At 47.7% G+C, this 27,013-nt stretch overlaps 2 protein-coding genes across 10 annotated transcripts in view; both read right to left on the reverse strand.

Annotated features, from left to right (window-relative positions):
* Positions 1 to 8,022: 8,022 nt before the first annotated feature.
* On the reverse strand, positions 8,023 to 20,707 carry dact1 (dishevelled-binding antagonist of beta-catenin 1). Of its 2 annotated transcripts, none has more exons than XM_026152298.1 (4): positions 20,049 to 20,707; positions 15,914 to 16,049; positions 15,194 to 15,307; positions 8,023 to 12,344 (listed from the first exon to the last, which is right to left on the reverse strand). In XM_026152298.1, the coding sequence occupies exons 1-4, from the start codon at positions 20,283 to 20,285 to the stop codon at positions 10,336 to 10,338; spliced, it is 2,496 nt and encodes an 831-aa protein (XP_026008083.1). In that variant the 5' UTR covers positions 20,286 to 20,707; the 3' UTR covers positions 8,023 to 10,335. The 2 variants fall into 2 exon arrangements, with proteins under 2 accessions (XP_026008083.1, XP_026008084.1); XM_026152299.1 differs by having other exon boundaries at positions 15,914 to 16,034; positions 20,049 to 20,706.
* A 4,130-nt stretch (positions 20,708 to 24,837) lies between these two features.
* Positions 24,838 to 27,013, reverse strand: part of kiaa0586 (KIAA0586 ortholog) — a 33,354-nt gene continuing 31,178 nt past the window's right edge. For 5 of the 8 annotated variants that reach the window (XM_026152025.1, XM_026152023.1, XM_026152028.1 and 2 more), the window contains exon 27: positions 24,838 to 25,747. In XM_026152025.1, coding sequence (XP_026007810.1) covers positions 25,605 to 25,747 — 143 coding nt within the window. In that variant the 3' untranslated portion in view covers positions 24,838 to 25,604. The remainder of the gene's footprint in view (positions 25,748 to 27,013) is intronic. The other 3 variants (XM_026152022.1, XM_026152026.1, XM_026152027.1) reach the window with 1 other exon arrangement.

The raw sequence follows: 27,013 nt of genomic DNA on the forward strand, positions 1-27,013 counted from the left end.
CTCAGATGGAAAAACAGGGAAAAAAAGTGAGCTGGTGCATTCAGGCTCCTCTGGAAAGCGTAGCATCTTCTTCGTGCTGTCAGTGAAGCTGCGGTGCAGACTGATCCGTGATAGGTTCATCCTGGGGACACTGTTTTCAGCATCAGTGCTTCCTGATTGTTCCCCCGGGAAATTCTCCAGAGTCCAGAGGGAACGTGGACAGATTAGCTCGAGTAATTTCACACAAAAGAGACGAAATCTGCTCGCCTGCGAAAGCATCAGAGGGGAAGAGCGAGCGCTTCTGCTGCACCTTTGAAAAGACGCCCGAACGTTTCATTTTACCTTCTCACAGCTGTTTCCTGCAGTTTAAACATGATTAGTTGTGTTTTTGTAGATTTGACTTGTGTATACAGTTTTATGTAACATGAACTACAGCCACCTACGTCCCCGTCCGGCCGTCATTCAATGAGACCACGCCCCTAAAAACTTAAACTTCAAGCCTTAATGTGAGTTCTAAAACCATGGTGGGCCCGTGATGCCGTGACACCATCTGCAGTTTGTGTATCAGGCTGTAAACATGTTTATTTTAACATGGGAGCCATGAGGACCGCCGGAACCCCCGGTGGACATTAGAGGAACTGCAGGTTCTGGTGATTAAATAGTTAATTTGTTAATGATTTAATTTAATGACGTGAAGCAGCTTTAACGTGAATCTGCAGCTGGACTGTGTGAGCGTGCTCGCTGTGCGTGCACGTTAATGCAGTTCTTATCAGCCGAGTCTTCAGCAGTCGACTTCCATTACAGTAATGATCAGATAAAAGCCATGAGTAATGACCTCACACACACACACACACACACACACACACACACACACACACACACACACACACACACACGGTAAGAATAACAGTAATGAGGTCGACCCGCCCCGTCAGCGTGCAGTGTTTGAACACGTGCACGCTGCCCTGAAAATGCAGACGTGTCTGGACATTCGTCTTCATTTTTCCTGGCATCTGACTCAGCTCTGCACACAAAACCAGAGGTCAGCACACACAGGCAGGAGATGTGCGGACACGTTCAACTTCAGGCTTTTTAGACCTTTTAAATGAAATGTATACAAATGCTTCACCTGCCTGTGTCTCACCTGGAAGCCCACAGGCCTCAGTCTTTCACAGTCAGTCAGTGCCGCTGGACTCCGTCTCTGGCTGTGTGCCCGTGCAGAGTCTGCAGCGGCAGGATGATGATCCCGTCAGAGTCAAACAGAGCCTCAGTCTGCACATAGACTAAGTGCTGAGGACAGCGGTTGCATGGAAATGAGTCTCAGGAGAACACACACAAAACTCCGCCTCCTCTTTACGTTCAGAGGAGGGACCAGCAGGAAGTCTGCAGACTGATGACGCCACGAGGAGAGACAGACGGACGTTTGCAACACGACGTCGTCACAGAGAGGAAATCAGCTGAAGCATGCAGACTCTGTGAGACCATCTGGACAACCATATGTGTACACACACACACACACACACACAGACCTGTGTGTGTGGAGCTCCATCTGATCCAGGATCAGAGAGCAGAGCGTGAAGAAACCAAACTGAAACATTGACTCACACCTGTTCTGGTGTCTGAAGGTCTGAGGACGAGACCTCGGCGGATCCTGGTTCCTCGCCGTGTCGAACGCTCAGTGAGCACGCCGACGACTCACTCAACATGTCACGTTTCGAACCACCAGGACGGCAATGACAAAAACACAAATCAGCGGGTCCAGTCCATGGATCTCTTCCTGTTAAGATGGAGTTCTTTCTTCCCACTGTCACCATGTGGTGCACGCTCACGCAGACTTACCCAGAGTGCTTTGCCCCTGCTGTACAGACCCACATGATGGCTTCTCCTGCATGGCTGTTATATTTATTGTTTTGAGCTGCTTTCTTACCCGGCTGTGTAAATAAAGCTGAGTCTAAATGAAAGTGTGTGTGTGTGTGTGTGTGTGTGTGTGTGTGTGTGTGTGTGTGTGTGTGTGTGTGAGAGAGAGAGAGCAGAACAAAGGTTTGTTTGAATAATGAAGCTCAGATCAGACGACAGCGCCGGAGTCGACATCAGAAGAATCAGATCAGAGCTGCAGATTAAATTCTTCAACTTTCTCTTGAATCCACGCACTCAGCTCTCGCTTACATAACCGATTCATGCGGTGGAGAGCCGGCGTGTGTGATGTGACGAGCTGAACTCGCTCTGAACTCTCTCTGAAAACAGCACGAAGATTTGTGGTTCCACTAATTACAGCCATTAGTCATCGCTCTGAAAACACGGAGCTGGTTACAGCCTCCGTGGTGAGGAACAGTCAGGCAGAGCCACGGCAGCTCTCTTTAACCAACTGATGAGGCATCCCGAGAGCGAGGAAATCCTGCACAGCCTTCAAATACGGTTCAGACAAGGATGCATCATAAGAATCAAAGGCGATGAAACAAACCCGGACAATGACGCTGTCTTCATGTCCACCTGGCGCTTCACAGGTGTCTGCGAGGAATCTCTGACTGCAGCCGGAGATTCTGCAGAAACAAAACGTCAGCGTTTACAAAGAAACAGGTCAGAGATCAGTTTGAGGAAGGAAATGACACAAAAATATGGGCATCGACCGGTTGGCAACAGGTTGCCGGTTTTCTCCGGGTGAAGTCTGCAACCAACATGTTTCAAAAGGCAAAATTTCCACGTCTCGATTCTCAGTTTCACTCGTCAGCGTCTTCCATGCAGACGTCAGGCGACCGCACCAACAACCCATCAGGGAATACAGCGACCGACTTTCTTAACGTTAGCCGGCAACACGAAGCCACAAACTTGTCACTGTGTAAACGGCACGCTCACTAATAGCAGAGCAGGACTAGGACTACCCACCAAGCCACGTATGCACATCCTGGGACGATAACAAAGCAGGCCACGAATAGTCTTCATCGCACACAGTGTGAACATTGCATTACTCACATTAAACTGAGGCTCTGACCCGAGTCAGACACGTTAGAGATCTGCAGAGTTCAGCTGTTCAGCTTCACAGCTAATTTAATTTTTTAGCCATTCACAAGTTTCCACCTTGAAGGCAGCTTCTGTTGGCAGTGCCGCCGTCAGTCGCACAGACACATAAAGCAGTGTCATCAGTGTAATGATGAAAACATCCCACCAATACTGACAGCTGCATCCTGCCTGTGAAGCCGGACGTTATCCACGACGTATGCTGCATCGGCGTCAGCTCATTGACGAAAGGTCCAGAGCTGCATCAGGATCACACGCTCCGTCACGTGAAGCACGGAGGTCGTTTACCGTCACACTTTCTGTGCTGAACAGACTGAAATATCTCAAGACGCGTTCGTTTTTAGTGATCCTGAAGCAGAGACGCTGCCGTCCTCTCCAGGACGTTTGGAGATCACAAGAGTTTCCAAAAAAGCTTTTGGCCAAACCTTTTCTTACTTTAGCTCATGTGTCAAAGTCAAGGCCCGCGGGCCACATCTGGCCCGGCGTACATTTATATCCGGAGATCATTTTATACAGAGTTATTATTATTGTTATGCATGGCCCGGCGATATGAGGCGCTAATAATATACAAACTACAGTTCATGGACATGTATGATGCGGTGAAGGCATTTCACGTGAAGCTGTCACAAATGCACCAGTGCAACCTGCCTCACTTTCCCTGTTGCCAAGTAATGTTGAACCAAGTCAGCGGACTTTGCTGAGCTGCACCTGTGCAGATTCAGATGGAGCTGCAGTGTAATGATGCACTCAGGGAAAGTACGACACTGAATGTCCCGCACAGTTTATTAGCTCCACTCCTGCAGCAACGCCCAGCTCCGTCTACATGCGGCTTCAACCTTGTGTTTGCTGTCATTTATTTTTTCTGGGGTTTTGGCAGCATGTTCATATTTCTAACTTGCATAATTTTGACAGTATATATTTTTATGAAGAGCAAAATGTTTAAAGTTAAAGTTTATTTTTTAAAATTTATTTAATCTGGAACAGGGTTTTAATAGTTTTGCAATTTTCATTAGTTTTTATTTTGATTTAGTTTTGACTTCAGATTTTCAATTTTGTATCAGTTTTAATTAGTTTTTACCAATTGTTTGCTAGTTTAGTTTAGTTTTTATTTTTTTGAAAATCCTTAGTTTCAGTTTAGTTTTGATTAGTTTCAGTTATAGTTTTAGTTGTGTTTGCAATAATTAAGTGTAACAAAATCCCAGTTTCATCATATCAGTCATGCTCTTCTGCTTATCCTTGGTATGTTGCTATTCCAGCTACCATACCCTGCACAGGTCGTAGAGACAGACAACTCACATTCCCACCTATGGGTTCTTTACATAAATAAATAAATACATAAAGGCAGATGAACAACCATTGATACCAGGCAACTATAAAATGTATATCTTGGCCCCAATGAGACTATTAACTCTTGCACCACCGGGTGTTCGTAATTTTGGTTCAAGTGAATTGATAAACTTTTTGAAGGCAATTGACTCACATAGTTATGTGGATGTCCCCGTCCTGTTGTCTCGGGATGCATCACGCTGCCTTGCCTGGGGTTAGCGTCTGTTTCTGGGGATGAGGGTTGAGTGTTCTCCCTTACCTTCTCAAGGTAAGCTAGGTTAGCTTTCTTGTTTGAGCTTTTCAAGTGCACTTTTAAGGTTTGTGGGATTTTTTTCCCTTTAGAAATGTCCCTCATAATTTGTCTCTTTCCACTACAAGACACTTGCTTTTAGAGCAGGGCGATATGGCCAAAAATATTTATCACGATATATATTTGAAAATTTGCGATAACGATATAACTGACGATATAATTGATGCGAGACAAAATACAACTCCACAACATTACTAGCGCAAAAACACAACCTTCCATTTATTTTCACTTAAACAAGAAGCTGGTTTTTATGTACATTAAAGCCTTATAAAAATTTAACAGTGCAAATGCAAATTCCTTGCTGAAAGTTTAACCAAAAGGCATTTCCAGTAGAAATGGGCTGACATATCCTGAGCACAGTGTTGGGGAGTAACGGAACACACGTACCGCCGTTACGTATTTAAAATACAAAATATGAGTAACTGTATTCCGTTACAGTTACCGTTTAAAAAGGTGGTATTCAGAGTACAGTTACTTTGTCTAAATAAATGGATTACACTGCGGTACTTTCCTGTTTCATTTTGTCGCGGGTCAGGACTGTTTGGGTTTTGTTTGACAGCTACGTTCTGTTGTTCCAGGCGGCAGCGTTACGGTTGCCATGGTTACAGGGCGACGCGACTCTCTCTCTCTCTCTGCGACTGTGTTTCCTGGGTGAGAGAGCGCCTTTTCGTTGTTGTTGTTGTGCTAAGCTAACAGGCAGAATGCTACAAGCATAGCTCTAAAGAATGAAGCATCATGGGCAGTGTAGTCCGTGTTGCAGGGAGAATGGACTGCCATACACGTTATGGGTCTGTGAGCGCGAGGAGGGAGAAAAAGGGGAGTGGAAAGGTACGAGTTGTCATCGAGGAAAAACGGGAGCTGGAAGCATGTAAATATAATAATAACCACTTCAGCCAAGAAGAGAGCGTGACGAGCCCAGTTGTAAGTAAGCTATTAAGACTCGACTGTACGCTGTGTTCGTGTTTTCCTCCGAAAACAATAAGTTCCGTTGGAGCAGTCTTTCAACGCCTCTCTCTGTCTCTCGCAAGCAAACTTGACCCACACAACAAAGTAAAGCTATTTTTCGGCTACGAGCCGACAGGGACCCCGCCGTATTAGTCAGAGGTCCCTTTACTACAGTTCGGAGTCGCGGACCTTCAGTAATAGTAATAAATCACACAGCAATAGTACATTCACGTTGTTGTAAAAAGCATGATAATATATTAAGTAATCCAAAGTATTCAGAATACGTTACTGTCATTGAGTAACGTAACGGAATACGTTACAGAATACATTTTGGGGCATGTATTCTGTATTTTGTAATGGAATACATTTTAAAAGTAACCTTCCCAACACTGCCTGAGCATAACCATGTATAATATCCATTGAAGTTAAAAAGAGGTGCTTTGCAACATTAAACTGCAGTGTGCAGTACGTATTTTTTGGACCATAAGGTGCACAGGATTATAAGGCACATTAAGCGAAACAAAGCAGTCAGATAAATCAAACTTTATTAAACTCATTCTTCTTGCTTCCTCCACTTCTGTACCATTGATTCATTAATGTTGAATTCTCTGGCAGCTGCTCTATTCCCATGTTGTTGCAGTAGATTAATAACTAACCTTGTATTGTGGATGGATTATCTCAGTTGTTCTCCTGACTGAAGTTTGGTCCGTTTACAGCATCCTGCCATGCGATTGCATTTGTCTATAACTATCAGGAACCGTAACATTAATTTTTATAAGTGGAAAAGTGTTAGTTCGTCCTTCAGCTTCACTGTTTATGTTATGCTAACATAACTAAAAGCAATATAAGTGATAAATATTACCATTCTGTGGAATATTCTTATATTTCACTTTTACTTGTTCCCATGTTCTAGTGGGTCCTGTTGTGGCTCTAATGTGAAAGAGGATATAATGTAATATAATAAATTTACCCTACCGCCTACTGGTGTTGGCCAGAGGGGCCGATGGCGCGATATGGCAGCCTCGCTTCTGTCAGTCTGTCCCAGGGCAGCTGTGGCTACAACCATAGCTGCCTCCACCAGTGTGTGAATGTGAGAGTGAATGAATAGTGGCACTGTAAAGCGCTTTGGGTGCCTTGAAAAGCGCTATATAAATCCAATCCATTATTATTATTATTAAATTACTTACGAGTTTGATTTGTCAGCAACTTTCTGCCAGCCCTCTCTCCTTGCTTTTGCAGCCTTTGCAGTGTTCCCTTGTGTTTTAATTAAACTCTGAAACTCCTGAAATCCCTCAATCAAGAGTTCTTGCTCTGCTGCCGGAAAATACTGAGCGCGCTCCTTTGACATTTTCGCCGACCAATCAAAGGGTTGCCGATCAATGTTTCTACTATCGATGCGTAGCCCCTGTTAAGCCACCCAGTGATCTCACATTACTTCATCCAGCTATACTAATCGTCAACAACAGGTGTGTTCGGAGAACCGGAATAGCGAGCTCAAAATTGGCGCGATGATTTGATCTTGGATGTGTCATTTGATCTTGGATGTAGTAAGCGAGGTACGAAGAACGGACCCCAATTGTGGTTCATCTGTTTCACTCAACAATCGGCCATGTGCGTATGAAAACAAAGGCACTGCGCATGCGCGTTTGACTCATATTCTATCGCGATATTTCATTTTCCTATCGTTGCCTAACATTATACCGGTATTACCGTGAACGGTATAATATGGCCCAGCCCTACTTGCTTTATCCAAAGCACAGTCATATTCAAAGTAATCCCAAATTGGACTCTGGCGCTTTCTCCCGACTTTTCCTGACATGATTCTGCGCGTGGACGGAGCAGCAACACAGACGACTCGACTAACGTACTGCCACCTGCTGGCATAATGAGACACAGCAAGAACAAAATCTGGAAACTAAACTTCATTTTCACCCTTGACTATTGTAGGACACGCACAATAGTCCGTTAACGAAAATGTTTTTTCACTTCTAGTTTTCGTTATTTCGTTAACGATAATAACCTTGATCTGGAATAATATTCCTGTCTGTTTTTATTCACATTTATGTTTTAAAAAAAAACATTGTTTTAGTGTTCAATAAATGTTTATCTTGTTTGGCCCGCGACCTAAAGTGTGCCTTGAGTTTGACGCCCCTGCTTTAGCTCATCTGGACCTGAGTCATCTGATTGTGTCATCTTTGCCTCATAAAGCACCTCAGAGCGACTGTTGTTGTGATTTGTTGCTAGATGTAGAAAGCTGTGTTGTCTGTCCGGCTCAGCGATCCGCAGGCCGAACGGTGAAAAATGTGCCGATAAAAAGGTTCGATGCAAAGGTCAGAAGTGTGACGCAGCTTAAAACACTTGTGATCAGGCTGAGCAGCAAACAGGAGCTTACAGCTGGGACAAAGCCCTCACGGGTCAGAGGCAACACAGAGTCAGGACACGGGCGCTGAAAGTCCACATTTAATGAAGCATAGAAGGTAAAGCACCATTGTTGCCATACACAGGTTTTATACACAAATCAGTAACAGTCGTCTCCAGCTGCATATGTGAACATTTACAGAGTGGAGGTGGTGCAGGAAAAAACAAATAGCTCAACACAAAGGGAGAACAGCACATGGCAGCTTTAATGAGCTTTATATGGCTTTTAAAAGCTGAGGAGCTATTTATATCCTGAACATGTAAACTGTGGCCCCGACCAATGAGAAGAGAGGACTGGAAACTGAAACCTCTCGAATATCTTATTTGAATCCTCTTCGTTCCGTCATCGCAGAATCAGATGAGACGACGGAGGAGAGTGCGTGAAACATCCCTGCAGGACACGTTTAGCACAAACACGTCCACAAGCAGAGCTGAAAACTGACATTCAACCGACGTCCACAGACCTCACACACTGATACTCGTGTCAGAGTTTGATTACAGGATAAAAACGGGAGAAAACCACAGAGTTTCCATTTCTGTGTCTACATCCTTAAACATTTCCTGCTTCCAGCTGAGCTCGGTAAACACGCTGCTGTGTAACTGTTAGTATAAAAAACAGATGCAGTAGAAACATTTGTGTTAAAAAGTTAGACTCGAGTATAAAGTCATAAAAGCCCAGATCAGAACCTGTCAGTACCATGTCGGCTTTTCTCAATGCACCAAGCAAATATATTAGGCTTTAAATAGATTTCATCAAAAACATCTCAGGACCTGAAAAAGAGAGAAGCATTTACAGGCATTTGGCGTGCTGCGCAACAGCAAAGGTCACGTGATAATAAATACAAACCAAGGCTACATACAAACAACAGAACACCAGCGTTACGCCGCCGCCCTGTCCGCTGACAGCTCATCTCAAAGTGCAGGAAATAAAAAGGTTACTGTGGTGAGAACCTCCTCAAACCTCACACCAGGTTTTAAAGGAGTCCAACAGAGCCGCAGTGACGAAGAACCACGGCAGGAACCACCGTGGGAACCACGGCTGGAACCACCGCGGGAACCAGGGTCCAAATTAAGCTCAAAGAGCCAAAAAGTCCAGAAGTCTGACGGCAGAAAGTTCTAGACTAATTTCCTGCATTACAATCAATTTTTTAAAAAGGCAAAAAGGTCCAGCGTGAAGCTACAGGAGGAACCTGCTGACAGTCCACGCCTCGAAGTCGGAGAACCCCAAAAATGTCACTGTGTTCCTCATTATTTTGTCCTGACACACATAACAAACCGGAGGAACTCTGACTGCCCGGACAGACCCTGGACAATCAGTCCCTTCAAGTTCTTGGACTTTTGGTAGAACGTTGGAGAAACTCTGAGGAACCAGACTAAAGTTCCACTTCTAGAACAGATCAGAGGACACAAGGCTCGAGTCCAGGTTGCTTCTGACAAATATGTCGTCCGACCGAACCGCCGCCACCGGATGTTTCCACACATTTGCTCTAAATTATTTCTGGTTTAATCAGTGAGTGACGCTGTTGTCAGTGAATCTATCACGACTCAGGTCCACTGCTTGGCACAGACCGAGGAACCAATCGGGGAAGCCAGACGGTGGTGGCGAAGGCGGCCTTCAACGCGTTTGAAGCAGTGCGGTTCCGGGTTCAGCCGAGTCACGTGTTGGACCAAAGTAAGGACAGTAAAGTGATTGGCTGGACCCAAACCACACCTTCACGTCATTACAGAAACAAAGCATCTCATGCTGCGTTTGAGGGAAGTTGGAAATAGAAAACTTTTACAATCAAAGCGTTTTTAGATTTTTGGATTGTAAGAACAGTGAAAGGATGAAATTCAAAGATGCTTTTTTAAGTTTAAGAAAATTATGCTTGTTTATACATTTCCTACTTTAACCGATGTTAATTTCTTTGATGTCCTGAACTATTGTACCCAGAGTCCAGGTGAATCACTCAGTGTTGACCTTCAGGTTGCTTCCCTAGATTTCTGAAGAGTGGGACCAGTAAGCAGGTGGTGTGGTTTCCAATCAGGTGGCCTGGTTTGTCGCATTTAAAAATGACAGTGAAGACCACAAGCAGGGGAAGAAACACATTTACTAGGTCACCGAGCTGAGCTCGACTGTGTTTGCCTAAAATGTACTTTAATTACAAAAGATCCAATCAGAACGGTTTATTTGTAGGGAATCAACAGATAAACCAGGTGAACCAAACTGTGCCGCCACCCTGCGTCTGTCCACCGGGTTAGTGTTGGAAAGAGTCGGGTCTGGGCTGGGTAAACTGGGTTTGGGTCAGGCCCACCTGAGGCACGTGGGTAAGGCAGGTGTGGCTACGGTCCAGTCTGGGAGGTTACACGGTGGTCATGAGCTTCAGCGAGCCCGACCTGAATCGCAGGATCTTCTTCTTCAGGTTGTGAGATGCCTTAATCTTAACAAAAGCCTTTGCCTGAGCTGACATAATTTCCTGCCCCGTCGCCCTGACCCCAGCTCCCCCCAGCTGGCCCCGCCCCCTGCCCATGCCTCCCCCACCACTCTCCTCCGTATCGCTGGTGTTGGTGCTCTCCTCCACGCACTCCTCCTCACTGGACTCGCTGTCTCCAAAGCAGTTTGTGGTGTAGTTCGACCTCTCGTCTTCACTGGTGTCCACGATGGTGGAGTGAAAGAGTGAGGCGCACTCAGCTGAGTACTCGGAGTCACTTCCTGCTGTGTATGAGTACGGGCTGGTCAGCCGCGCTCCGGCGGGCGGGTACACGCTGCTGTTCAGCAGCTCCTTTCTCTGACGCCGCTGAGCACGTCTAAACGCCTCGTCGTACGGGACTTCCATCATGGCTCGTAACCGCCGGTAATCGTTCCTTTTGTACTTTGGTTTGGCCACGACCACGACCTGGTTGCGTCCGTGGTGATGGTGGTGGTTACCACTGCAGCAGTGATGGTTTCCATGGTGATGGTGCTTGGATATGCTCGGTCGTGCGCCGTGTAGTGCCGATGGGGGCTGTCTGTCCAGCACTCTGCCTTCTGGGATGGATGCAGGTAGGCGCTTTATTCTTGAGGAAGCAAATCTCTTGGAGACTTTAACGTGGGCGGAGCCTCCATCTTCCAGGAGGCGGGACCTGTGGCGGAGTTTGTCCTGTCTTCTCTCTGGTGGAGGCTCGCTGTGCTCAGAGACATGACTCGTCTTCATCAATGAGCTCCTCACCTTCACATTCTTGAAGCCGCCCTTGCGAAGTCTGTGCTGGTGGGCGGGGACATACCTGTTGGTAACCGTGTGACAGCTTCCTCCTTCGGCGGCTGCTTCGTCCTGACTCTGGGAGGAGGACCCCACACTGGTGAGCTCCAGTGCTGACCTTCCTGTTCCTGGACTATTCCTGGGAGTACTCGACTGTGTTTTCATGACTGGAGCAGATTTCAGGAACATCTCCTGGTCCGGGGGGCAACATGGCGGTTTGACCTCATTGGGGGCGGGGTTAGCTTTGGGACTGCCCAGGTCCCTGAAGTTTTTAGGGAGAGTTTTGGCAGACAGCGTGGCGTGAGGAAGATCTGCTTTGCTCTTCTTTCTCAGACTGTTGGTGCTGCTGTCATGGTTGTTGGCAGTGCAGCTGCTCTGTACGTCGTACCGAAGAGGAGAGCCGGACTCGCCGCTGCCCCTCCTGAAGCCATCGTGCGTCGCCTCAAAGCCGCCATCCTTCAGTACGCTCTGGGTCTCCTGCTCCTCCAGTTTCCCGTCCACAGACCACTGCCTCTGTGGAGACGAGGTCCCAGCTCCCTCTGCCGATGTTCCTCTAGCCGTCCACAAGGCTTTAAATTCGGATGCACTCAGAGTCCCAAAACCAGAGCCAGGGCCGGACACCTGCCTCACACACAGACTAGCCTGCCTGAGGATGCTCTTTGAGGGGTCGGTGCTGATGCTGGTCCTGGGTTTGCTGGTCCTGATTGGCTGGGCCTTCCTCTGGAGCAGACTGTAGATGTAGCTGTCCAGTCGCTTATGGGAAGGAGTCTGTGAGGAGGAGGCCGGCCAGGAGTAGCTCTGAGATACATGGGGGGCTGAAACAGAGGGGGGAAGAGCTGAGGTGTCTGCCTCATCTCTGCCGGGACCTCCGAAACCCAACATCTGCAGAAAGGCGGGGCTTTGGACCACCACGGCGTGCAGAGGACTCGGGTAGCGATAAACATCGTTGCCATTTCGGGCCACCAGGTCACAGTGGTATTTAGACTGAGGCTCAGTGGAAAGAAAGGACGAGGCTGCATCCACAGTGGGCGGGTTTGGAGCCGAGAGCGAGCGGCGGACCGTGCCAGAAGACGATGACTCATCACAAAGCCCTCCAACCAGGACGTCACACTCCAAACAGCTGGCCAGCTCATCTGCAGACAGAAAGAAGGCGACATTAGCGAGCAGTCGGGGATGTTCGTTTACATGGCGAGCGCGTGTGATGGTGAGCGTGTGCCCTCCCCTCACAGCTTCAAACGTAAACACGGTGAGCTTATTTTAACGCCGCTGTGTTTGCTAACAGCTGACAGGAAGTTCAGGGAGAGCGGGCCGTTTCCAGGCAGCGCTGCTCTGACGAAATGCTCGGCTGTTTGGGTCGCTGTGGAAGCTCGGGCATTAGTAAGTGGAACATTCTTTCAGTGGAGACAGTGTGCTGTGAAACGCTAACCCTCCACACCCACTGCTCTCCCTGCAGTGGAAATCAGACTGAACACAGCGTAACCGCATGGGCCGCCTCACGGCCGAAAACGCCGTTTATTCAGCAGCTGAAGTCTGAGAACAAAGCCGAAGCTCCGCCGACCTCGCGGGGCCAACGAGAACGCCCACGCTCGCACATCAGACACAAACACGACCAGCGGCTCGATCAGCTTCACAGCAGCTCTGAGCTCCCACAGGAAGGATGGCGGAGCTACGAGGCATCCACACACACACACACAGAAAACACACACACACACACACACAGAAAACACACACACACAACACACACACACACACACAGAAAACACACACACAGAAAACACACAGAAAACACACACACACACACGCAGAAAACACACACACACACACACGCAGAAAACACACACACACACACACACACACACACACACACACACACAGAAAACACACACACACACACACACACACACAGAAAAAACACACACACACAGAAAAAACACACACACACAGAAAACACACACACACACACACACAGAAAACACACACAGAAAACACACACACACACACACAGAAAACACACACACACACACACACACACAGAAAACACACACACACACACACAGAACACACACACACACACACACACACAGAAAACACACACACACACACACACACACACAGAAAACACACACACACACACACACACACAAAAAACACACACACACACACACACACACACACAGAAAACACACACACAGAACACACACACACACACACACAGAAAACACACACACACACACACAGAAAACACACACACACACACAGAAAACACACACACACACACACAGAAAACACACACACACAGAAAACACACACACACAGAAAACACACACACACAGAAAACACACACACACACACACACACAGAAAACACACACACACAGAAAACACACACACACACACACACACACACACACACACACACACACACACACAGAAAACACACACACACACAGAAAACACACACACACACACACACACAGAAAACACACACACACACAGAAAACACACACACACAGAAAACACACACACACACACACACACAGAAAAAGCACACACACACACACACAGAAAAAGCACACACACACACACACACACACACAGAAAAAGCACACACACACACACACACAGAAAAAGCACACACACACACACACACAGAAAAAGCACACACACACAGCTTCCACAGCGACCCAAACAACACACACACAGAAAACACACACACACAGGTTGTTACTCCACTGTGATGGGCGGAGCATTAAAGTGTGGCGGCGCTCTGGCAGGCGTCGGTCAGCTGCAGCCGATAACGTTAATGAAGCGTCGCTGATGTCTTTCTCGCTGTGATGCGCCGCGCTCCGCAGCGGGGTTGGGTCTCACGCCGGCACTCGGGGGCTTCGTGGACACAAATAATCAGAGAGGCAGGAATGAAAGAGAGCGTGAAGCGGACGTGCAGATGGCCCGCGGTGCCTGAACATGACCATAGAAGGTGACGCTGCAGCGTCTGGCGGTGCGTTCGGGCTGGTCGTGGAGTACTTGTTGCTGCAGATCGGTCGCACAGAGACAGAAATGCGTGGGCGTGTTCACGCCGCTTATCTGATGATGTGTTAGTGCCAAGTATGAGCAGTGCCTCAGGAAGCCTGCAGCGCTCGAGGTTTGTTTAAAGGAATCTTCTCTGTGCTGCCAGAGGAAGCCGGCAGACTCCCGCTGGAGGTCAAAGGTCACAGAGTGGCTCATTTTAATGCAGACAGACTGGCTTTGGGGCGCTTTTTCAGCGTCCTGTGGGATCTGCAGGCTTTGCTCACGCTGAGCAGCGAGACTTTAAACTGATGTTAGTTAAAGTGCTCCACGAGGTCTGCATCTTTCAGCCTCAACAATCACAGTCCAGCCTCCAAACATCCCCAGCTGTGACCCAACACATCCTTAGAGACATGCATCTCGAGGACATCTTGATGAGCGCGAGGAGGCTGCAGGCCTGCTGTAACCGAGGACCGAGCTGGTCCTCCACAGCTCCACAGCCAGCCGCTTCTAAACCAGCTGCCATCATCAGGAATCTAACACGTCCACCCAGTAATCTGAAAGCTTTTATTCTGAAAGTCCAAGTCCTCCTCTGTGTGTGTGTTTGTGTTTGTGTGTGTGTGTGTGTGGGGGGGGGGGGGGTGTCAAGTCACTGTGTGTGTGTTTATACATCAAAGTGACCAAATGGATAGTTGAGTCATGTGACATCAAAGAGCAGAGGTGAGGAGGGGCTGTGTGTGACCTCACAACAATCAGCTGTTTGGCAAACAGCTGCAGCAGCTGCAGCAGCGCACATCTGGACGCCACGCTTGTTGCCTTGAACGAACGTTTTAGGGTCCGCGGCAGGAAGTGGCACAGCAGATTTTGATCGGACGGTTTTCATCAGCACGGGTCTGTGCGAGGTCACGGCAACTTCCACCATCTTTTACATACAGTCTATGAACAGAGTGGCGTTTCCGCCTAGAGGGCACGGGTACCTGTGGACGGCAGGCGTCCGTCGGCGTCGGCCGTCGAGCAGAAACATTCGCTGAAGACCGAGTTAGACGAGTTGGAGAGCGAGCCGGACACGGCGTCGCTGAGGTCGTAGAAACCTGAGGGAGGGAGGAGGCGGGATTAACAAAGCTCAAATTTACATCTATCGTCATGGCAACAGTTAAAGACCTCACTTTCAATCTGACATTTTTTATTTTGAAACTTTTTCTGCTCAGCTCAAAACTTCTGAATCTGAAAAATCATCTCACTTCCTGTTTAATCAGTTTAACCTCCACCAGTCTCAGCGTGCACACACACACACAGACACAGACACACAGACGCGCACACACACAGACACACAGACGCGCACACACACAGACACACACACACACACAGACACACACACACACACACACAGACGCGCACACACACACACACACACACACACACACACAGACGCACACACACACAGACACACACGCGCAGACGCACACACGCAGACGCACACACACAGACGCAGACACACAGACACAGACACACACACACACACACACACAGACGCACACACACACAGACACGCACACACACACAGACGCAGACGCACACACACACAGACGCACAGACACACACACGCAGACGCACACATACAGACGCAGACGCACACACACACACAGACACACACACACACACAGACACACACGCACACAGACACACACACGGCGTACCTGAGCTCGGTCGGCTGTCGGGCTCATGTGACGTCCCAGTGTCCAATCGCAGGTCACTGATTTGTCGGTCGAGCTCCTGCAGCTGAGCAATGAGGCCGGCGTCCCGCCTCCTCAAACAGTTCTGACACACAAACAGCTGAGATCGCACACCGCCGTGACAACAACACACAACAACAACCACAGTCTGAATGACTAACAGAGAATAAAAGGGGACAATCTGGACTTTTGATTTATGTTATTCACAGACGACCTTTGACCTTTGTATTAAAATCAGTCAAAAGTATTTTTCTTCATTTTAAAAACATTTTTATGGTTTTTATCTTTGAGGTTTCTGAACTTTTAAATCTGGACTTTTGTGTTTTTGTCATCACGTGTGCAGCAAAAGTCAAACTCAACTTTTCTCTTTTCACGTATTTCTAAAAAAAAATTTTTCTCTTTATTCTCAGGTTTTTATTTTCAGGCTCGAACTTTTTTCTTGTTTTGTTTTAACTGTCAAAAAAAGACCCTCCATCTGAGGGTTTCCTCTTCATCGCCGTGGGGTCCGCTGTTTCCTGTTTCGTCTCTGCTCCGAACAGCAGAAGAAGAACAGGAGCACTCATCCCAGAGAGAACACACCTGAGATCAGCTGAAAGATCAAACTTCAGGAGCACGCAAGGGAGGCGGAGCTGATGTGAAGACCTCAGACTCAGAGCAGTAACGCTGCCCCTGATTGGTCCTGCTTATAAAAATAAAAGCTTTGAGCACAAACAGAAGAAAACCAGAGACTCTTATCAGTGTGAGACCAGACACTGAAGGTCAGAGGTCACAGAGACACCAAAGATCCTGGATGGTCATAGGACAGACCACCGGGCCTCAGACCGTAAGATTATTGATTACTGATTATTGATGGAAGAACAGGAAGCAGCTCAGACTTCAGACAAATCAGCGTCGACTTCACAGGAAGTACCAGCTGACTCTAACATCCAAAATCACCTCAAACATTTTTCACATCGAAACGTCCTGAAAGGCTTTAAGGACAAACAGGAAGTCATGTGACAAAACATGTCGCTATAAACAGAGACCGAAGGTAACAAACTGACACACACAAACACACACACACACACAGACACACAGGCTGAAGCAGCCCCTCCCCCGCTACAATGGAAAACATACGGGCTATGCGGCGCTGCTGCGGGTCATGTGCTGCATTCCTGCAACTGAACTGCAACACACACACAGCTGCTGCCACCAATACATCATCAATAGTCGATCAATAATAAAGGATCATGTGTGTGTGTGTTACTCTGTGTGTGTGTGTTACTCTGTTGTGTGTGTGTGTGTGTGTGTGTGTGTGTGTGTGTGTGTGTGTGTGTGTGTGTGTGTGTGTAACCCATCCAGCTGTTTTCTCTATCAGCTGCCTGCTGGCTTCAGTCTCCACGTGGTGATATTTTAAACCAATCGGGACGAAGCGGCTTCGGTCAGATCGATGCTGAGGCTAAACACTACCTCACACACACACGCAGCCGTCCTGCAGCACTGAGCATGCTCCAACTATAAAACACACATAGAGGACTTAAAGGTTTAAATTCACTATCTACCTGACACCATTCAAAAAACACGGATTTTAGCTCAGAGTGGCTTCAGTGGCCCAGTTAATGCCCGAAAAGACACAAAAACACAAACGAATCGGGACAGCCCACCTGTTCGCCCAGGTAACACTGTTTCTACTCGTAGCTTGCTGTATGTCTGCTCATTCAGCTTTACGAATTCACCCTAAGAAACGTTTAAAGGACCTCTGTGAGCCTTCAAAATAAAAGCCTGCCTCTTCACCATCATGCTGTTCCAATAAAGAGCGAAGAGCTGACCTCATGACTGCGTCGGTCCTCAGCGCTTTAATGTGCAGCAGCACGAGCTCCGTTTCAAGCCTGGAAGCTCCTCCCTGCTGCGTTCAAACGCTCTGCAGCCCACCACAGAGCAGCCAATCAGGCGCCAGCGTCGGTCTGATCGTAAAAACAGAGCTGATGTCACAAATCAATCAGCTGTTCCAAAAAGAACAAAAACACCATGTTTAACGACACTGATGTCCCTATAAAGTTACAGGTTACTGTAATCAGATTACTCTGTTTCGACACCTGTGCAGCGATCGGCTGGTTTCAGTGAAGAAGCTCGAGCGGCACTGCTGCCGACGGTCTGCACAAGCCGACAGCGAGCGGCATGAGCCACGGGCCAATCAGAAACCTCCAAACAGCAACATGGCGCCCAGCCTGACGTCACAGCAGTACATACTACAGTACAGTACACACAGTGCTACTGCACACAGTACACACAGTACACACAATACTACTGCACACAGGACAGTACACAGTAGGTCAGAGGTCAGAGCAGCCACTCGGTTCAGAGTTTGTGGACATTACGGGTCGGACCAGAATAGCTGTGAGACACAGAGCGTTCTGAGCGCACTCAGTCCGTTCTGAGTCTGATTTTAGAGAATGAGTCAGCCGCCTGGTTTGTGTCTCAGCTGAAAGTCGAGCTGCAGAGTTTCCAGCCGCTCGCAGGAATCTCCATTTGTTCGTAAGGGGAGGGGCAGGGCTGAATGTGGTGGGAGGTGGGGGGTCACTAATGCGATCCAGACTGCGAGGAAGAGCTTCAGCTGCAGGACAGACAGCAAACAAATGCTCGACCAGCTCAGACATGTGAGCCGGGAGCAGATCTGAGGTCAGATCCTGGACAAGAACACAGCGCCCGCATGTCCAGGCTTCCCAACGTGCACCTGAATGCGCCTTGACCGAGCAGATGAAGACGAGGAGACTCTTCCTCCCCTCTGTGCGCCTCCATCCTGTTTGACTTCACGCCCACACTTCAAAGCTCTTACTGACACGCCGGCGTGTGAGGAGCGGCACCTGAACGCAGCACGGGGACAACAGCTGACGGTCAACTGACAGGAAGTGCTCTCAGTGGAGATCCAAGTGAAGGCCGGGCCCGTTCCAGCGTTTCCACATCTTCAGCTTCAGCCTGACATCAACCTCGGTGTGACATCACTTCCTGTTTTTCTTCTTCCCAACTTGAAGCTTCCTTGGTCTCTGACCTTTGACCTTTTTGGTTTTAGCTTCACGTCAGCCTGAAGCTGTGTTCGTGCGCCTGTGTTTGGGTCAGTGAAGCTCTGGATTGTGGGAATGAGGCACATGATTGGTTGCAGCCGTCCACGTGATGCCGAAGTTTGAGCGACAAAACAGCCGATTTAGATGTGCCTCACACCTTCACTTCCAGCTCCGCCCTCAGTGAACACCTTCCTGATATGTTTCTGAACTCAGTCGCTCATTTCAGGTGACGCCGACTCAAACAGGAAGTCCAGGTTTGTGCAGGTACGCAGATGTTCTCAAGTCCGACAACAGAGCAGGAGACATTCAGCCACAGAGGTGTGACTGTCCCACAACTGATGTAGGAGGCGTGGCCTGACAACAGGTGATTTTCCAATCTGATGGATCAGCAGCTTTGAGGCCTCATAGAAAATCTTCGGGAAAAATCAGAAGCCTGTTCCTCTTCCTCTGATAAATTATCGCCATGGGAACCACTGCTCTAGCATACCTGCCACAGGTGAGCTGATCTCAGGTCAGCCTGAGGAGTTCCTCAGGGCTCTGTGCTCAGTCCTCATCTCATCTCTGTCTGCTGCACACCCACTGTGAGGTTCCGCCTCCTCGTCTCTGCTGTTACCGATCGATCGATCAATTCTGTGTTTTCGCTGATTTTAACCTAAAATTTAAATTTAATAACTCGATTTTCTGAAACCCGCCCAGCAGGTTCAAATTCACCAGAAAGAAATAATTGATTTTGAATATTTATTGATGTAAATAACAACATAAAGTTATTTCTTTATGATAACATAATGATAAAATAAGTTTGTTTTACTCATTTTAATATAAACGTATACTTTTAATTATTAATGAACGACATTTTTCTTTCACAAACACATTTTTAGTGTTTTTCATGTAAAATATGGAGAAGTGTAAATATTAAATGGTTTTTGCTCACATGTCATGGGAGATGATCAGCTGACTACCTGCAGCTCTGCACGTGACCGTCAGGCTGACCACTCCCTGCACCCTGACCCAGGCTCACAGAGGTCAGAGGTCATAGACAGACACAGGTGAGGACCTACCAGCTGTTTCCGGAGCAGCAGGATGTTCCCCTCCAGCAGTTTCTCCTCCGAGCTCAGCTGAGCCTCTCGCCGTTGCCGCTCCTCCTCCTCTCGCGGCTCCCGGAGCTCCAGCGCGGCCCGGACCAGCACCTCTTGCCGCCGCCGCAGGAGCTCCAGCTCCCCAAGCCCGGACACGGAGGCCTCCAACCGCTCTCGGACCGCCGCTTTGTCCCGCCTGGAGGTCCCGGACGGCAGCATCTCCCAACAGAGCTCAGGGCGGGAGCATCCCGCGGAGACACACCTGCCGAGCCCACCTGGACCTCACCTGAAAGCCCCGGAGCGCGAACCGGGCCCTCAGGTCTCCGCCGGTGCCGTCCGCAATACGCTGCGGGGTGTCCTCGAGCGGTCCGCAGGGAGCTCCGAGCCTCCCCGGAGCCGCCGCACGCACAGAACCCGAGAGAAGGCGCAGAGATGCGGGCAGAGCTGGGAGCTGCTGGCGCCACCGAAGCTCCGAACACACTGAACCTCCGCTGCACCCTCTACCGCTAAACCCCGCCCCCTGTGTACAGACAAGCCCAGCAGACAAACGCGCGCTTCCTTTCCTCTCCTTCAAAATAAAAATACCTCAGTTTCACTTTTTATACTGCAGAAGAGCTCATTCCATACCCCTAAAGGATACGCACGCTGTGAACCAAGAACACGATTCAAGCTTTCATGTAGATTTTGAAAATGTGTTTTGAGACTTGATTTTTGAAGAAATTCAAATTCAAATTTTATTTGTCACGTACACAGTCATACACAGTACGATATGTAGTGAAATGCTTGGACAACTGCTCGTGACCTAAAGAAAACAAAAAAGGAAAAGGCTATGAATAAGATAGGAAATAAATATGAAAAATTAAAAAGGGTAAATTTAACTAGGAAGGAATAAAATATAAATTAAGGTTAAAAATGAAATAACTGTACAACACAAATTAGAATGAAGGGTAAATTTAACTGGGAAAGAATAAGATAAAATATATAAATTAAAGTTGAAAATAAAATAACTGTACAACAAAATACACAATATAGAACTATATAAGAAATCTAAATATAAATAAATATATACACAATAACAGCAGCTGTACAAGTATTAACCGGAAATGAAGAATGTAGTGACCAGTGTTGTGCAATCCACATTATGTCTTGTGCAGTGCAAATATGCTTAAAGTGATTTAAGTGATGAAGTGAAAACAATGTCCAGTGTGTGTGTAAGAACTATATGTGTGGGTCAGTACTGTGTGGTGGTGTGATTGAGAGACCGTATCGCCTGCGGGAAGAAGCTCCTCCTCAGTCTCTCTGTGTTGGTCTTCAGGGAGCGGAATCGCTTTCCTGACCTCAACAGAGAGAACAGTCCATTGTTGGGATGGCTGAGGTCCTTCACGATCTTCCTGGCCTTGGTCCAGCACCGCCTGCTGTAGATTGAGTGCATGTCAGGGAGCTCTGAGCGGATGGTGCGCTCAGCTGACCGCACAACCCTCTGTAGAGAAACGAGGCCCAATCGTCACAGTAAATATGAACAAACACAGTCATCAACATGAGCATCAGGACAGATGATCAATAATATCAGTCATAAAGTTCATTAAAACTACAAACACATTCGATCCTTTTCAGGAAATGAAGCATATAAAAGAGAAACCGTCCCAGTGGATAGTGAGCATGCTGAAATATGAATTTATTATCATTTACGTTTGTGTCTGCTGTCCTGATCTCTGCTCAGCTGTTTGCAGCAGAAACGAGTTTTTAACTTATGACTGGAGTCGAATGACTGCAGACGAGAGCAGCAAAAATACTGAACCACTGTCAAGGCTTTTATTTTAACATCGGACCGAGCATGGGGTTTTATTTTGGAGGGCGGAGTCAGGGCACTTCCTGCCTGATCATGTTAATTATCGTTGGCATGATGCGCTGCAACTCAGGCCGGTCTGTTCTCTGACGGTTTCCCGCAGGTCCTAAAGCCGTCAGCTATGCGATGTTATTAGAACCGCTTCGTGGTTTTAATAAACCACAAAATGGAAACATTTAGTTTCTATTTTTTATGTTACATTAGAATTTATTGTCACTAAAAAAGGAAATAACTGCAAACAACAAACAAGTTCTACCAAAACCAAACTTTTTATTAGAAGCTTTTATTTTTCTACCAGTTCATCTGCAGAGGCGGGGGGCGTGGCTGAGAGCTGAAATCGTGTTTGTACGCGTCATTACTTTGACTAATCTTTATTGTTCTCCTGCAAACAGCTGAACAGACAGTGAGAGGTCCTTTGTGTGGTTTTTGGGTCACAACACTCTCAGTCAGCTAATGAGGTCATGCTTCATTAACACGTTAAGGAGGCGCTCACAGCACAGCGCCCCCTGCTGACCACGGTCGGCAGTCACTCACTGTCTGACAGGCCGAGACCTCGTGAAGCTGATCAGAGATCAGACAACATAAAACAAATCATCAAAGTGTAGCGAGGCAAGGAGAGTGTCTTGGAAACCTCACAGTGCCAGAACGTGGCCTTTATCTCAGACTGGGCGGGGCTATGATGGCGTGTGAGGTGTTCCTCTCACAGGTAATGATGATGGGTGGATGATGTGGACGGCGTACCGGTTTGTCGTGGTGGAGCGAGCTGAGCGTGAAGGTGAAGTTGACCTGTGGTAGGACACGCTACACTTGACCAATCAGAGGTCTAACAATGCTGCGCTGAGAAGCCTTTGTTCTTCTGTGCAGCGACTTCCTGTTAAGCTCCTGTGATGTCCTGGCGTCGGGCCTTTTCATGAGGAATAAGTAATCTGCTGAGTCTGAGACCCAGAAATCCTCCTAAAAACCTGGAGCCTGCTCTCTGCTGCAGCTCGGGACAAAACGTCCTGTTAGAAAAAACTAATCGGCTTGTCACCTGTCGACCAATCAGGCGAGCCGGCAGGCTCAAAGACGCCGCTGAGCCGGGTACGGGAACACAAAAAGGCAGCAGAACGGTGCTCCTTCAGGTTCAGCCTGAAGGTTTAAAGGGACGGGACCAGCTGCTGATGGGGGAGCAGGAAGTGATGCGTTGCCCTGACGACCCTGCATGTGTTACCTGGTGATGGTTCCCGGAGTCCTCAGGGGGATGCAGACTTTAACGTCCAAATCATCCACATCTTCAGCTCCAGCTCGCTCTAAGGTGGAGCACTTCAGACATCTTGAAGGTCACGAGAACCTCCTTAAGCCGTCCTGAGCCCCGCCTCCTGCGAAGGACAGCCCCAGTTTCAGTCAGCTCAGACAATCTGTCGATGAGCTTTAGTTCCTCAGATTTTTACAAGACAAACTAATTTTTAACCATCAGAGCTCCAGACAGAGGGCAGCACACGATGACCACACGATGACATCTCATCTTCTGCTTTGGTGGAGCTGAACGTCATGACAACAAACTTCTGTTTTACAACAAAAAAAACACAGGATGGAATATTGATCAGGACCAGAGGAGCAAACGCAGCTCCATGAAAGTTTCTGTACATATTTATGGATCAGTAACACACACGCACACGCACACACACTGTTCTGCTCAGTGCAGCACTCGAAGCATCCTTGCTCTCATGTTTGTCTTTAATCCCTGCAGAAAATCATTTTTTCTGATTATTTCTCAGCTGACCTGAACTTCAGCCTCGTTAACTGTGAAATGAGATCTTTGAGTCAGGGCTCAGCTGATCAATCAGAAACACGACTGCAGGTAGAGAAGCAGTGTGTGTATGTGTGTGTATGTGTGTTTCCTGTGGCTGGAGATTCGCTGATCATCTGCAGCTTAGTTAAACCTGCACAGAGTTCAAGCCTCTTTCTGAGAACATCGCTCGTCACACAAACACACGGACCCTCAGAGAGCCGATTGATCAGCCTGATCGATACTCTCTCTCACACACACCAGCAGACGTGCTGGATTCCTCACACTGTCAGGATCGTTTCACTTCTGATGAAATCATAAAATATTTATTTCGTTTACATAAAACAAATTTCTGTATTTTCAGCTCAGCTTTTATTGTGAAGAGCTGACTTTATCGCTGAGCTCTTATTGTCGTAAATAACAGCTTCCTGCGGGGTTTTCTGTGCTGGATTCCTCACACTGTCAGGATCAGTCTGCTACCACATGACCCAGAGGCCCCTGCAGATCTGTGTGTGTGTGTGAGAGCCCTGGTCAGTGTCAGTCTCACTGTCTCCCTCGCTGCTTCACTAATCCCATTTCCTCCCCATCATCCTTTTATCTGCAACACAGTCTGTGTTTGCTGAGTGTGTGTGTGTGTGTGTGCGTGCGTGTGCTGTGTAATAGGAAATGTTCCCATGGTTTGGACTTGCAGGCTGACTCTGTGATTTCGAATGACTGATGAGTGAAATTCACCGTGAAGGTGAAATACAAAGAAACACATTTTCCAATACGGCGATGCCGGGATGGTCCATCTGGTAAAGTAAATCCGTTGGGCATCTTTCTTCGCCTTTAGACAATAATTCTGATGGCCAAAGAACCAAACGGGACAGGCGGAAAAAAATTAATAAAAAGAAACATTTTCACATGAAGGCGACACCTGGAGAGTTTGGTTTACGTCTTTAAGCGTCGTCATGTCACAAAAGCAATAGAGTCAAACTATCGCTCTTTAAATTCCATGACAGATGTGACACGAATCCTCCGTGGCCAGCAGGTGGCGCTGCATTTATGTAATTTGATTTTAAAGGTAAACTGTACAAATGTTTTTCACCATTAGATGGCAGTAGATCTGTTTTCCTACCCCTTCCCCTGGAGCCGTTGAATGGAGGAGTCGAGTCATCTGCGTTCTTACAGCGTTTTTACAGCAATGGCGTTTTATGGAGCCTCACATTAGTTCCACATGTTAGCAACATACGGTAGCTGTGCCACATTTATATTTACAGGTGAGAAGTTAAAAACCATCAGCTTGTTATCAGCACACATTCTAACTGTCCGATAAGAAGTTTCGGGAACTTTTTGAAGGCTACGAACGCCCGCTGACAGGACTGACTCACACAAAGGCCCCGCCTCTCCAGATTCAACTGCATAATCCTGGCTAAACATGTTTTAGTCATTCAAGAGATCAAAAACATTAAATATGATCATTAAATATGATCGTACCGTTTACATCAGCTGTCTATGCCGGGGGAGAGGCGTCCATCTTTATTTACTCTGGGGGCTGTAACGCTTTGTGAAAGGAGCCGATACGAGTCAGCGAGTCAGCGAAGCTCACTGCTGACCAGCTGTTGAACATATGCTGAGCTGTCTGTAAGGGCTGCTGTTTAGCTGGGATCTCTGTTAGCTTCTATTAGCTGCTGTTTGCCCGGGTTAGTGAAACTTTATTTGAAGTATATCTAACATTATTTGAGTCTCAGAGAATAAACTCAAAGAGGATGGTGTTTGATTAAGATGTTCACGTGTCTCTTTGGGTTTTTGTTTCTTTGGTTAAGTGTAGCATTAAGCTTTTATTGCTGTGAGCAAATTTTAAAAATGAAGTTATTATAACATCTGTTTGGTTTCCATCAGACTTTATTTATTTGAAATGAGTTGAAATATAAAAATATTCTTTTTAAAAACCATCGCTGGTGGAGGAATCCGAGTCTGCCACCGCACTGACCGACGCCTCCATCACCTCCTCCTCCTCCGGAGGTCTTACGGCGGGCAGGTGGACGCCCATCTTCCTGCTTCCTCCCTCCTCCTCCTGCTGTCGAGCTGCAGATACAAACACATAAGATGAATTCAGCTGCGTCCACACAGGAAGCTGGGCCCGCCCACCTTGCCGTTATTACACTCACGTGGTGCGAGCAGAATCATCTGCAGCTCAACGTGGCAAAGACCAAGGAACTGATAGTGGACTTCAGGAAAACCAGGAAACACTTGACCCCTGTTTCAATCCAGGGGGTCAGTGTTGACATTGTGGAGGATTATAAATACCTTGGAGTACACACTGAAAATAAACTGGACTTACAGGAAGGCCAGAGTCGTCTCTATTTTCTGAGGCGGCTGAGGTCCTTCAACATCTGTCGGACAACGCTCAGGATTTTCTATGAGTCTGTTGTGGTCAGTGCTTTCCTCTACGCTGTTGCATGCTGGGGCAGCAGGTTGAAGGTTGCTGATGCCAACAGACTCAATAAACTGATCAGCAATGTCGTGGGGATGGAGCTGGACTCTCTTAGGGTGGTGCTGCAGAGGCCATTGTTGTCCAGGATAAAGACAATGTTGGATAACACCTCCCACCCACTCCATGACATGCTGGTCAGTCACAGGAGCACGCTCAGTGAGAGACTGAGATTACCCATAATGCACCACTGAACGACACAGGAAATCATTCCTGCCTGTGGCTCCCTGTACAACTCCTCCACCCAACACACTGTTTACTGCCATAGCTACACCTTTTTTGCACACGCTCTTCTTTCTTATTCAGATATTTATTAGTAAGTGACTTATATGTATATTGTATATTTTGTATATGTGTGTGTTGTCTGTTTTTATTACTGTTTATACTGGAGCACTGTAAACAACAGAACTCTGATTCGTCCCGCTGTTGAATGTGCTGAACTTCTTCCTGCTGAATCTTTTATTCTGGAGAGCAGCTTTGCATGACTCCATTAGTAATAAACTCCTCAGCTCCTCCCCCCTTTAACCTAGCCTTCTTCTGACTGGCTGAGCTCTGGAAGCCTGCAGAGGGGCAGCACTCGGAGCTGCAGTGTTCATATCTGCTGAGTGAGTAAAGCGTTTACATAACGCGCTGACATCAGAGCACTGTGAAAGGAGAAAGAGGCTCGCTGAGGTCACAGCCGAGCATTATGGCGCGCTCGAGGCGAGGAAGAGGAGGTGACGAGAAACCCTTTGACGCGTCCGTTTCCTTCTGCCGGCTCGGCTCATGAGGTTAGTCTGAAGCCTGAGAGCAGCAGGAACTCGCTGACCCTGAGCTGCCACCAGGAATGGAAAAGCAGCTGTGGGTTTCTGGGACACACT

Source organism: Astatotilapia calliptera, chromosome 19 (genome assembly GCF_900246225.1).
Source record: "Astatotilapia calliptera chromosome 19, fAstCal1.2, whole genome shotgun sequence".
Taxonomy (NCBI): domain Eukaryota; kingdom Metazoa; phylum Chordata; class Actinopteri; order Cichliformes; family Cichlidae; genus Astatotilapia; species Astatotilapia calliptera.

Excerpts from the sequence above, each read along its gene's own strand:
- dact1 (XM_026152298.1), bottom strand. The coding sequence starts at position 20,285 with ATGCTGCCGTCCGGGACCTCCAGGCGGGACAAAGCGGCGGTCCGAGAG. Across the intron at positions 16,050-20,048 it reads TGCTGCTCCGGAAACAGCTG|CTGTTTGTGTGTCAGAACTG; the intron begins GTAGGTCCTCAC and ends GTGCGATCTCAG. Across the intron at positions 15,308-15,913 it reads CGACAGCCGACCGAGCTCAG|GTTTCTACGACCTCAGCGAC; the intron begins GTACGCCGTGTG and ends TCCCTCCCTCAG.